The sequence below is a fragment of the Myodes glareolus genome, chromosome 24 (genome assembly GCF_982192425.1).
Source record: "Myodes glareolus chromosome 24, mMyoGla1.1, whole genome shotgun sequence".
In the NCBI taxonomy this organism is placed as follows: domain Eukaryota; kingdom Metazoa; phylum Chordata; class Mammalia; order Rodentia; family Cricetidae; genus Myodes; species Myodes glareolus.
Window position 1 is genome coordinate 28,665,402 of NC_142049.1, and position 12,495 is coordinate 28,677,896.

The following is a 12,495-nucleotide window of genomic DNA, read 5'->3' on the forward strand; positions in this document are numbered from 1 at the left end:
ACTGCTTGAATTATAAATCAGAGCTAGCAGTGTTCAATAATTGCTGGATAATCCTCTGTCCTGTTGTGTCTGCCGTTTGTTCTCACAGACGGCTGCCTCTCCATCACTTCAACACTGCCCTGGTCACTTCCTTTCTTGGATGTGGGATGCTCACTTGTCAAGGCAGTCCCTTCCAGCCTCGCCCATGTTCCAGATTCTGATGGGTTGGAACTGCGGCTCCTGCCATGTTCCCTGTACATACAGTAGCTAAATCCCAGTTCAAATTCTCCTCTTCCCTTGACTGCCATGGCTCTAATCTTACTCTGAAGCAGTGTACCCATACACATGGATTAGGATTTTCTGTGTTCCAGACAGTGTGCTCTTGGTTCATGGATGCTGTTGTACAACATCTTTCCAACACACCCCATGAGCTATCCCTATTTCAGAAAGGGAGAAATTGGAGGATGAAGGAAATTGTCTAGGAATCCTGGTAGCAGCTATGCCATCATCCACGCTTCCCCTGTGCTACCCTGTGCTACCCTGTGCTACCCTGCCGCCTTCCCCTTGCCTCTCTCTCCTTTGTCTGGGCTCACACCTGTGTGACTGGGATTCTCCTGCTGACTCCTCCAGAGTCAAGTCCTGTGGAAGCAGCGCAGGGAAGACGGGCGAGAGAACAGCTGAGTCAGTCGGTGCATCCTCATAGCCCTTGCTCAGCGGGCCTTGCGGGTGAACCGCGGAGGTCACTCAATTTATGGATCTTAAAGTTAGTTCACCTCTTACATCTAGTGGTGAAGAGCAGGGTGTATGCTAAAAAGAATTATCAAAGAAAGATTAACATCCTATAAAATGAGGGTACACTTGTTGGGTGTGAGCCCCTTCAGTTTAATCTGTCATTGTAACTGTAAGGGACAGTAAGAACCTTAAGGAAGCAACGCTTTCCCTCTGTCTCCTGACCCTTTTGTTGTCCTGGGTTTGAGCCTTGTCCATGCAGAAACACTCAGGATTGGGCTCAGGAGCAGCAGCAATGATGGGAAGTAAATATCCATGAATAACATACTATAATCCCAGCACTCAGTAGATCAGTCGGGGAAGGATCATAAATTGGAAGCCAACTTTTTAATATTCTTTTTACTCCACATTTTTATTGTTTTAATTTTTGCTCAGGGTTCTCCTTATTCAGTGTGGATATAAGCATATCCTTCAAGCTACAACTCAGATCAGTCCTGCCCAGGTCCAGGGTTATTTTATGCTGTATAAAAATAACCCTATGGGAACCATTCATGATATCGAGTCAGAATGCTCTCTTTAGAGAAATCCACAAATGCCCATCACACTAAAAATGTGCAATAAAAACTAAAGTTCGGAAATGGGTACTATTGTCTTACTGTATGAATCTGTCAGGGTTCAGTTCCCACAGTCATGGAGGCTCCTCAGGATATGCAGGGAAGGGCAGAATTCCCCTTTCTGTGGAGAAGCCCTGTCTTTGTTCTTTTGGCCCTCATCTGAGCTCATGGGTCTTACTCTGAGGGCGATGTGCTTTACTCACGATCTACTAATATAAATGTTAATCCCATCTAAAAATAGCTCCACAAGGACATCCAGCCTGGTGTTTGACTCAATACCTGGGCACTATGCCCTTGCCAGGTTGCCACAAAAAATAAGACATTTGCCAAAACTCCACTTGACAGATGGCTGTTATTTTCCTAAGTCATTGTTTCCTTGCTTGTGGCCTCCTCTTCCTACAGAGCATGGTGGTGCTCAGTTCTCCTAACCTAACCCCTCGCCCTAGGAATTGTAGGCCCCAAATCGTCCCCAGCAGCTGCAGGTTTCCTGTGGTTTCCTCTTTTTTATCTTCCTTATAGTCTGGAGGGAGAGCTCCTGCCTTCTGCTCTTGCTTTTCCCACACTCCTGGGTTAGGGGTTTGTTTTGTTGTTGTTTGGTTGGTTGGTTGGTTATTTGCTTTTTTGAGGACAACATACCAGGCAAGAAGCAGCTGAAGAAGGAAGGGTTTGCTCTGGCACACGGTTTGAAGGTACTCAGTCCATTACTGCCAGGAAGCCGAGACAGCAGAGCAGCCAGGAAGCAGGGAGAGAAGAATGCTGGTGCTCAGCTTGCTCCCCCGTTTCCTTCAGTCTTTAACCCCAGCTGAAAGAATGGCGCTCCCACATGAGGAGTGCATCTTCCTACCCTGGCCTGATCTAGAAATGTTCATACAGACACACCCAGAAATCTGTCTCTTAAGTGGCTCTAGATCCTGTCCAGTTGGCAGTCAGTATTAACCATTACAGCTCCTTCAATAGTCAATAGCCTTCCACTGGTTGTTATTAGGAGTTCCCCTGTTCAATCACAGGTGGAGTGAGTTTGTTTGTTTGGCTAGTTGGGTTTTTTAATTTATTTTTTATTTTTTCTGACTCCCGACTGGCCCCTCACAGGTACAGTGACCTTCTGGCAGCTTGCAGTCACTTAGCAGTTGGCTCAGTGTGCAGCTTGAGATGAGCTGAAGTGGGGTTTCGGCCCCTAAGGTGGCCATTGTTTTATATTCCTGATTACCCTGAAGGAAAAGAAAAGCAGACATTCTCATTCAAAAGACAAACAAGCATAAACACCTACTAGCAAACTGGAGTCAGGGGGAGTCTTCATCTGGTAAAACAGATCTTGGAAAGCAAACATTAGTATACTTCATATCGAAAGAATTGAATCCTAGGGACGTTTAGGAGATATCCAGATAAAACTAGTATAAGGTTCAAGGCGAATAATAAGCACCTGAGAGTTAATATAAAGAATTTAAGGCTCCTGCAAGCAGACATATCAGCTGATAGAATCTTCTGTGCAGTGGGTTAATCAGAACCGTTTAGGACTAACAACGCACTAAAATTCAGCACTGAAACAGATCAGAAACTCCTCAAGCGTCCTGAAAAGTGTTTGGTTGGGAGCTTAATACAGTGAAGACAGCATTTCAATTCACAGGTGACCACTTGTTTTATGTGATAATGCTGCAATTTGTTCTAATTTATATTGTGAACAAAAAAGATAAACAGCACCTTCATGTAAAATAGTAGGGTAAATAACTAGAAGGAACTTTAGGACAATCCTCCTGACAGAATCCAAGAGTTAGGTGAAGGAAATGGGGGACACATGGGACATCAGGGAGAGACTGCAGGGTGGGGAAAGACAGTTTCCAAAGTGACCAGATGGAAATATTTCATTGTGTGTAACAAAAAGTTGCCAAGAACTGATGTTTTAACTCGATTGAACACTCGGTGAAAGTGTGAATGGCAGGTCACAGCACAGGAGATGTGAGTGACCGGTAAACATCTCCAAAGGTGATGAACTCAGAAACCAAGCTGTTGATCTTCATCCGTCGGGTCTGCCCACGACTCAAGTGACTGGTAACTCGGTTGAGGTTGTATGAGCAAGTACTAGCCTACAGCCTTTGGATAGGGCAATTAGAACTCCGCCGTATTTACGTTGTCGTTTCTGTGGCTAGCAGTTTCCGTTTAGGGAGGATCATCTTCAGTAATGATAACTGCTCTACATAGGTGTGTTTCTTCTATTGTGACATCATACGGTGATGGGAGGGAAAACTGAAAACCCGAGATGAACATAGTGGATAAGGTTCCAGTCACACTCCGGACATGGCTGTCAAATGATTTCTCTAGTTCCAGCTTCATGGCCCACCTGGTTATGTGAAGAGCAGAGCATTATGGTGTTGTGTGAGCCTGTTTGATTAAGGGCCAGGGGCGGGGCAAAAGAAAGGGTCTGTTAGTACTCAGGCACCTGTACTGGCCTGACCTTGGGGTCCTGACAGGAGGTGTCCTCAGCTGTAGCCACTAAGAGCTGTGGACATTCACTTCCTTCCCCTTTAAAAGGGCCCTGCCCACCTCACATCTCTCTCTTCCTCCCTCTCTTGCTCCCTCTCTACTCTCTTCTCTTCTGCTACTCTGGTCCCCAGAGGCTGGTTTTCCCCTCTCCCCTCCCTCCTTTCCCTTTCATCCCCCCCATAAGACCCCCCACCTGAGCTCTGTCTCGTGGCCTCTGTCTCACATGCTGTTCCCCTCCCCCAAATTACAACAGGGTCTCTCACTGCTTTTCTTTTTTCCATGTGTATAGAGAGAGGAAACTGAAGAACACACACTCACACACACACACACACACACACACACACACACACACACTGCATTGGGACTGACTTAGAGACTGGAGGTAGGGTTTGAAGATGGAAGCCTAGAAAAAAATCATTCGCTTTTTCTCTATCATCCAATAGTCTTCACCATGAATTAAAACCATTTGACTTCAGCTCACATTTCTGCGCCCCCTCTCCCGTACACCCGGGTCCCTTTTTCCAGCTCCTGAAATGGAAGCACAGCCATAGTCTCCAGGCTCTGAGACAGCAACCACAACCGCTCTTCGCTCCGTGTGGCATTCTAGTCCACCAGCCTTCATTCCTGCTGAACCAGGGAGCTCTAAGTCAACTGAGCCCCTCTGAATCCACCCGCAAAGGCCCACGGACAGACTGGTTCAGCTCCTCCTCCACCCCCACCCCCTTACCATACTCACCCCTCCACCCCCCCCACCCCAAGAAGGGTTACAGTGTAACTGTTTTCCAGTGGAATGAACTTGTGATGAACTGAGGAACCCAGGGCTTCTGCTTCCCAGTGCCCAGCGCATCCTTGACTTCTCCAGCCAAAGCCAAAGACCCTGTCTTAGTAGCTGTTCCAGTTGGCTTTTCTGTTGTTGTGATGAAAACACTCTGACCAAAAATAACTTCTGGAGAAAAGGGTTGATTTGTCATGTGCTTCTAAATGGCATTCCATCACCGAGGGAGGTTGGCGAAGAAACAGGCAGAGCCATGGAGGAATGCTGGGTACTGGTCCTGCTCAGCTAGCCTGCTTGCATGGCCCAGGACCACCTGCCTAGAAATAGTGCTGCCAACAGTGGGCTGGGCCCTCCCATATCAGTCATCAATGAAGACACTCTCTCACAGACCTGGCCGCAGACCAGTCTGATCTGGGCTGTTCTTGAGTTCCCTCCGATGACTCTAGGCTGTGTCAAGTTGACAGCTGAGACTAAGTAGGACAGTGGTACCCAGAGGACCCATGTTAACCTTTGCCATTGTAGAAGAAAGGAATTAGGTGCCCGATGGTCTCAAAGTTAAGGGTAGTTAGAGCAACCCTGCGGCAGAGAGCAGGAAAAGAGCATGGCTTGGCCATTCTATATGCCATGGATGAAAACCAACAAACTTCAGCTAACAGCTAACATTCCTGGCCCGCATATTCTCCCCACATGCATGTGGAAAGATCCACTAAAGTTACTGTCTGTCACTTTAAATGGGTTTAGCTTTATCTACACAAAAATGTTAACAATATGAAATAAGCATGTTGTAACTCAAGAGAGTACCACACTCCCCACCCACTCCCGCCATGGGGATGGAATGTGGTGTGCAGCACAGCATATGTAGAGAACTTTGAGTATCACCTTCACTTCAACTTTGAGTATCAGCCTTGTTGATGCTTTGCAGCCAGACTAACTGACCTGCTGGCTTCTGGCGAGTCCACTGTCCCCATCTCCTGTCTCTTGCTAGGGACCCACTTGGCTTACAGATGTCAGTGTTGTATGTCTGGTTTCTCGGTGCCATCTGGACATCCAAACCCATGTTGTTGGGCTTGCATAGCACGTGCTTTACCTGCTTAGGTATTGCTAGCTCTTGCTTCACTCCTGTAAGTGAAGCCCGGCAGGTTAGTGTAGCTTGTAACCCCAGCACTGAGGAGGCAGAATCAGGGGAGTCTCTGCAAGTTCAAGGCCAGCTTCATTGATGTAGTGAATTCCCTGTACGGTGAGACAAGAAAAGAAAATCAACTTGAAAGCTTCCAGCAGCGTAAACTTAGAAAGGGTAGTAAAATGAGGGGAAGCGGATCATACGCGGCAAGCTTCACAGAGCCTCTGAAGGAAGGCTACTGCAGAGGCAGCCTTGCCGGGAGTCATGCAGCCGCGCTCCAGCTGCTGCTTGTGTCTCTGAGCCAGGACTGAGTACAGAGCCTGGGTCAGCATCTGCTCGCCGTGAAGGGAAACTGGCAGCTCCGTCACTGTGAATTGTCGCATGCACGTGTGATCGATCGCCTTGTGAGCTGGCGCGCAGCCCTACCTCACGACTGATGCCGCTGTGCTGTGTCTTTGTGCAGCTGTGGCGTCACCATCCAGGTGTCTGAGGCGAAGCTGCTGTCCTTTTCGTCCGGGCAGCTGACCGTCTTCCTCCCGGCCGAGGTGAAGGCCATTGGCACAGAGAAGGATCATGTCCTGCCCTTGCAGGAGCTGGCCATGCGGAGCCTCTACCACACCTACCACAGGGCTCTGAAAGGTGCGTACATGGCCCTCTCTTCTGTCTCAGTCAGGAAGCGAATCCTTGGCTTTTGTCCTGTCTGTTTTAGTTTTCATCTTACATTTTTTTTTGTTGCTATCATGACAACGTACACATTTCACACTAAATTGACTATTTTAACCAACTCTCTAGTTCCCTGGTATTGAGTTTATTAGTGGTTTTCCTGTCCCAGCCTCCCCTGAAGCTTGCCCTGTGCTCATATGTGTAGGACTAGGGCTTTTCTTTGAAAAGTTTTAATATTTCCAACACTGGTTTCTTCTGCAGACACACAGGAACATTCATTAAAGTGTGGTTTTTATTGCAAAGGATAGTGGTTCCCAGAGAAACTGTTTTAAGTTAGAGAAACTGGTGTGTGCAGGTGTGTTTGGGCGAGGTGAAAGGCTGGCAGTGGTGAAGCAGAGTTAAATATCTCCTCCAGAAGAGCCGGGCTCTGCCTTTCTGTCTTCTTGTTTCCTGCAAAGGTAAGGTAAAGAAATACGAGAAGCCTTTGGCAGAGCTGTCAAGCAGGCCAATGCTTGCTTTGGAACAGGTCTGGCCATATGTGGACTGCAGAGGTGTTGTTGACACGTATCTGAGGCTCCTCAGGAAAGCACCTAGATGGGGCTGAGTAGTCGAGCATGTGCAGTGAGTGTGCTGAGACCCATTCCAGCAGCAACAGAAACGGAGGGAGAAAGGAGGCAAACATGAATAAACAGTGACCAGAACAGTGTTAATAAGAAAATACATTTCATGCTTTTAAATATTTGTTCGTGTGTGTATTAGTATGTGAGTATATGTATGGGGTGAGGGCTTCCGTGGAGGCCAGAACAGGGCATCACATTTCCCCACACCTGACATGGGTGCTGGGACTCAAACTCAGTCCACTTGTGGAGTGTCAAGTGCTCTTAACTACTGAGACAACTTACGTGTTTTTAAAGCTGCTAAATACTTTGTCTTTGCATTTGGGGAGGGAGTGTGGAGTTCAACTAAAACAACAACAGAAAACAACTGATCCTTCCAGGAATATCTAGTTAGTCCATAATTAATCTATTTTTAAAGATTTATTTATGGAGTGTGCATATGTGTGAGTGTGTGTGTGTGTGTACATGCATGTATGCACTCGCACTGTGTACATGTGGAGGTCAGAGAGTAACTGGAGGAGTTAGTTCCATGTGTGTTCCAGAGATCAAACTCAGGTCTTCAGATTTGGTGACAATCACTCTTACCTACTGAGCCATATCGCTGGTCTGGAAGCTGTTTTTTGTTTATCTCTTTTGCTTATACTGAACAGGAAAATTTCAGTTGTTTACTTATATATAAATTACATTTTTTTCTAAGTGGGTTTTGCTCATTCTAAGAAGATATAAAAGGCTAAAAACTTCTGTTTCCTTGCTGAGATTGGCTGGCAAACTTCAGACCCAACCTCATTGGTGCGTTCCCCCTTCCAGTGTGTGTTTAACATGAGCGTTAAGACAGTGTAAGCCCGTGTCAACTGCCTGGGTGCCGAGAGGGTTTGCTGGCCTTTGTGGCTCCGACTGGGCCGGGGAAGAGCGTTCACCGTTTTTGTTCATGAGAATTGAAACAAGGAAAAGCTTGGTCTCCTGATTTTTCGCTCATCCTCTTGGACTTCCAGCATCTGATAGTCTCCAGTAATTAGCCTTTTCATAATTTAGCTTTCATTGGCAGTTAATTGAGCAGGGCCCGGTAGCTTCAGGGAGAGCGCAGTGGGGCTGGTGGGAGCCGCCAGGCCTGGCCCTCCTCCAGTTCTCTGACTTAGGAAAGGCTGCAGAGCCCGCGCCGCAGACGGACGCCTTTTGATCCTCGTTCCTAAAGACTATTTGATCTAATTCTTTCCTTGCCTCTGCCTCGGGACAGCTTCTAGCTGCTCTTAAAAGAGTGGATTTTCATTTTCCCTTAGTGTCAAAAATATAAAAAACATCTTTCATTTCCTAATAATGTTAGATTTTACTGAATACCTATCAGATAACAGAATTTCCATCGTGAAATACTTTTAACTGTTTGAGCTTATTTGGTAACAAAGAGAAGTGTTTTCAAACGTCCAGTTTAAGGAAATGGATTTTTCACTCATCTGCCTGATTTTTCTCTTCTGTTCCAGATCTGAACTTCTTGTCTCCATTCTCATTACCCAGAAGTCTCCTGGAGCTGCTACACTGCCCCCTGGGGCACTGTCACCGGTGTAGTGAGCCCATGTTTACCTTCGTCTATCCCAAGCTCTTCCCCTTGAGAGAGACACCGATGGCAGGCCTGCACCAGGGGTAATCAGGCCTAAGTGGGCACCGTGGTTCACACCTGGGCCAGGGGTGCAGCGCGGGAGTTGGGGGGTCATGCATGGAAGGGGTGTTGACTCTACAGCTAAAAGGGGCTAAATCAGCAGTTCTCAACCTGTGGGTCATGATTCCTTTGGCGGGATTGAATGACCCTTTCACAGGGGCCACCTAAGACCACTGAAAAACAGATACTTACATAACAATTCATAACAGTAGCAAAATTACAGTTATGAAGTAGCAATAAAATAATTGTATGGTTGGGAGTCACGACAGCAAGAGGAACTGTATTAAATGGTCACAGCAATAGGAAAGTTGAGAAGCTCTGGGCTAAATGAAGTGAGGCCATTTTCACTACTAGAGAAAGCCTGGCTGCCCCCCTTAGGCTTTAGGATTTGTTCAGAGCACACACACAGCCGCGCGTGTTGTTCAGAGCAGCTCGACCCCTGGTGCAAGGGGAGACAACCTTCGTATGCGGAGAGCTCAGCCCTGGTGTTCGCCTGGCATAACCGAAAGTGTGTGGCCACACTGTGCACACACAGACTTGTTTCTGCTCTGACTCTAACTCTTTCAGCGGCATTCCCATGCCACTCTGTATTTCTTGGCAGAATGCCTTGAATTCATGAAGAATGTTCGCTAAGTAAAATCCAGAGCCGATACTGTTATTTAGAGAAAGAATGCCAGACAGAGAAAGGTAGGAAAGCATCAGAAAATCCCCATGTGCCTGGCCGTGCCTTGTGGGATTTTACATCTGATTTTATTTGTTTTGTTTTGTTTTTGAGACAGGGTCTCATATAGCCCAGACAAGCATGAAACTAGCTGAATAGCAGAGGATAGCTTTATCCTCCTACCTCTGCTTCCAAAATGCTGGGATCGCCGACAGGCACCACTGCATCCAGCCTAAGTTTGAATACATCAAAGCTAGGAGGAAGAAAAAAAGTCTGATACCTAACTTGTCTGTGGAGGATGGCGTTTGGGGCGGGGAAGTTTCCGGGTGGTTGTTGATGCCAGCAAGCGCTTCCATTGTGATCATTTTTGTTTGAGACATAATCTCGTTATGTGACAACCTAGGCTGGCCTCAAACACAAGATCTTTCTGCCTCAGCCTCCTGGGGCGGGGGGTAAATGGTCTCACAGGTATTTGCTACCACCCAATGTTGTTAGGATCACTTTATAAAACCCTTTCCAAGGTTTCTACTCTCCCTTCCTGTCTTTTTGTTTCCTTCCTTTTTTTCCTCCAAGGTCTTGGGAATAGAGCCCGCAGCTTTGTGGGTATTCTAGGCAAGACTCAATACCCGCAGCCCTGTTTTTTGGTTCTTAATCTATATGGGATAGGAGATAAAAATCAGAGACTTTGCACTGAGAACGTGGGCAGCTTGCCCGGCTTCCCTGAGCCTCAGAATGGGGCAAGAGCAGTCTGCATAGTTGGCCATACTTAGGTTAGCAGATGAGGAAGGCAAACACCTGGCACGTGTTAGTTACTCAGCAAATGGGGCTACCTCCTCTGTGTCTCTGCCTGCTCCTTCCCAAGCTGTGCATAGTTTTCCTTGCCCTGGATAATCCTATTTGATATGCGTTAGGTTCCTATTTCAACATTTTTGTATTTTTTTTAATGTTTTCTGCACACAGTAGCTCTCCTCTGAAGCTTTTTAATTTGATGCTTGCTCTGGGAAAAACAAACAAGCCCCATGTGCTGTTTTCCTGTATACCCAGCAGAGTGTTGGAGGGTTTTCACACGCACACAGCCCCAGTTGTCTGACACGGTCTACCTGGACACGGTAGATCCACAGGCTGAGGCTCAGACCCCAAGGCTGCCCACCCCGCCTAGGTACTACTCAAAAGCCCCAGCTAACTTGTGCTTCTAACTAACCCAGTGTGTAACCCAGTGGGTACACACTGGGGCTTCCAAAGTCCCTTCTTTGGGTTCAATTAATTTACTTGAGCAACTCACAGAACCCAGGGAAATATTTAAACCAACTTCTTGTAAAAAGCATCTCAGAGAGTACATATGCAGGATACTCAGAAGAGGCCTGGGGAAGAAGTATGGAGTGTTCCGCCCTCCCCCTGAGTGTGCCAACCTCCCAGAATCCCATACCCAACTATCTGAAAGCCCTGAACATGTCCTGTGGGTTTTTATGGAAACTTCACTGTGTTTTCTATTTGCTGGTAAACCTGGTACGGGAATCCACTGGGTGTCTTTCTAAGGCTGTGGTCTGGTTGCTGATAGACCTGGTGCAAGAATCCACTGGTTGCTGGTAGACCGGATGTGGGAATCCACTGCGTGTCGTTCAAAGGCTATGGTCTGGTTGTTGGTAGACCTGGTGCGGGAATCCACTGGATGTCTTTCTAAGACTGTGTGATCTGGTTACTGGTAGACCTGGTGTGGGAATCCACTAGGTTTCGTTCTAAGCATTCTTCTAGGCCTCTCTGTGCATGTGTCACGTGTTGTTCTTCCCTCTAGGTTATGTGCAGAACCTTCTGGAATGACAAGGGTCTTAAGATTTAAGGAACTGCTATTACATAAGATCAGGTCAATGTTTTATTGCCTGCTGTATCACAGAAAAGTGGGATAAGATTAACATAACTTTGGCTTACCTTGGGAAGAAATTTCTGGGGCAGGAATTGTGGACGAAACCAATAACAACATATAACACATATATATTATATAGCAGATTATTTCTAATCTTAGGTGATCGTGTAACCAAACTTAATGGGATTGCCTTTAAGTGAAAGAGGACAGACAGGTTCCCAGGGAATTACTGTAGGGAATAGATGAACAAAGTAGTCCCATCTATGAGAACAGAAGCGTGAAGCGATTGAGTGCATGGCCCTGTTTCTAACTCTCCACCTGGGAGATCTGGGGCAGATAGTTGACTATCTCTGATTTTCATCTTCCTGGCTATAGATTGAGGATAATGTGTTCTGAGCACCGTCATTATGAAGAATCAGTCAAATCTACGTGAAGTGCACAGGGCGGTGTTATTTATTGTCATAGCTTAGGGCCTTGCCATTCTTTCTTTATTGTGTCTTTAGCAAGGGATCTTCCTCTAAGCAACCTGTCGTAGAAAACCCTCGTTTGCTTGTTCAGCTGCTGTTAGCAAATCCTCATGTGTCACTGCTGTGCGGTTTCCCAGGCTTCCTCAGTGCACACACAGCTGGGAACTGGTGTTCCAAGTGCCCACTGTAAACAGACTCTCTTCTTACCATAGAAGTCACTAAAGTAAGTAGATTGTTGTGTTACCTTTACATGACATTTGGGCAACATAATCATGATTCCAGTCAGGAGTACTAATGTCCCCACTTGTACTTAGAAGTGTGTGTATGCTTCTCTCATCTCAGACATACGTGTGATAGTACGACTGTAAAGACGCATGTGTGAGTAGCCGGGGCTTAGGTGGAGTGCCCTTTTGCTGAGCAGAGCCAGGGGCCTTGTTTAAGCAGGAAAGAAGTACCAGGATATCATCGTGGGTTTCTGTGGGTTAAGGCTGGGGTATGAAATTGAAAGTCTGTAGCTTTCTTCTCATCAGCAGCCAGCACTCCTTCCCCCGTTGCTGGGGACATTGTATCGGGAGCGTGGCCTTTACTCCTGTAGTCTTTCTTTTATAACGAAGCCCAAATGCTTACATTTCCTGTAGCTTATTGTAAGAAACAAAATAAGTATTTCCAGTCTCATAAACTCTAAAAGGTTTAGATAATATTATTTTGAAATTTTCTAATGTGTTCAGTTTAGTTTATATTAAAACAATGTATTGGGGGAGGGGGAGCGCCCAAGAGTGGTTTTGCAGGATCCTGAGGTAGGTTGACTCCCAATTTTCTGAGAAACCGCCATACTGATTTCCAAAGTGGTTGTACAAGTTTGCATTCCCACCAGCAATGG

General features: G+C 46.5%; 1 protein-coding gene across 2 annotated transcripts in view; it reads left to right on the forward strand.

The window, feature by feature from the left end:
• Lrrc28 (leucine rich repeat containing 28) overlaps window positions 1-12,495 on the forward strand; it is a 121,154-nt gene that overhangs the window by 95,577 nt on the left and 13,082 nt on the right. For both annotated transcript variants that reach the window (XM_048434807.3, XM_048434808.3), the window contains 2 exons: window positions 6,159-6,334; window positions 8,451-8,610. In XM_048434807.3, coding sequence (XP_048290764.3) covers window positions 6,159-6,334; window positions 8,451-8,610 — 336 coding nt within the window. The remainder of the gene's footprint in view (window positions 1-6,158; window positions 6,335-8,450; window positions 8,611-12,495) is intronic.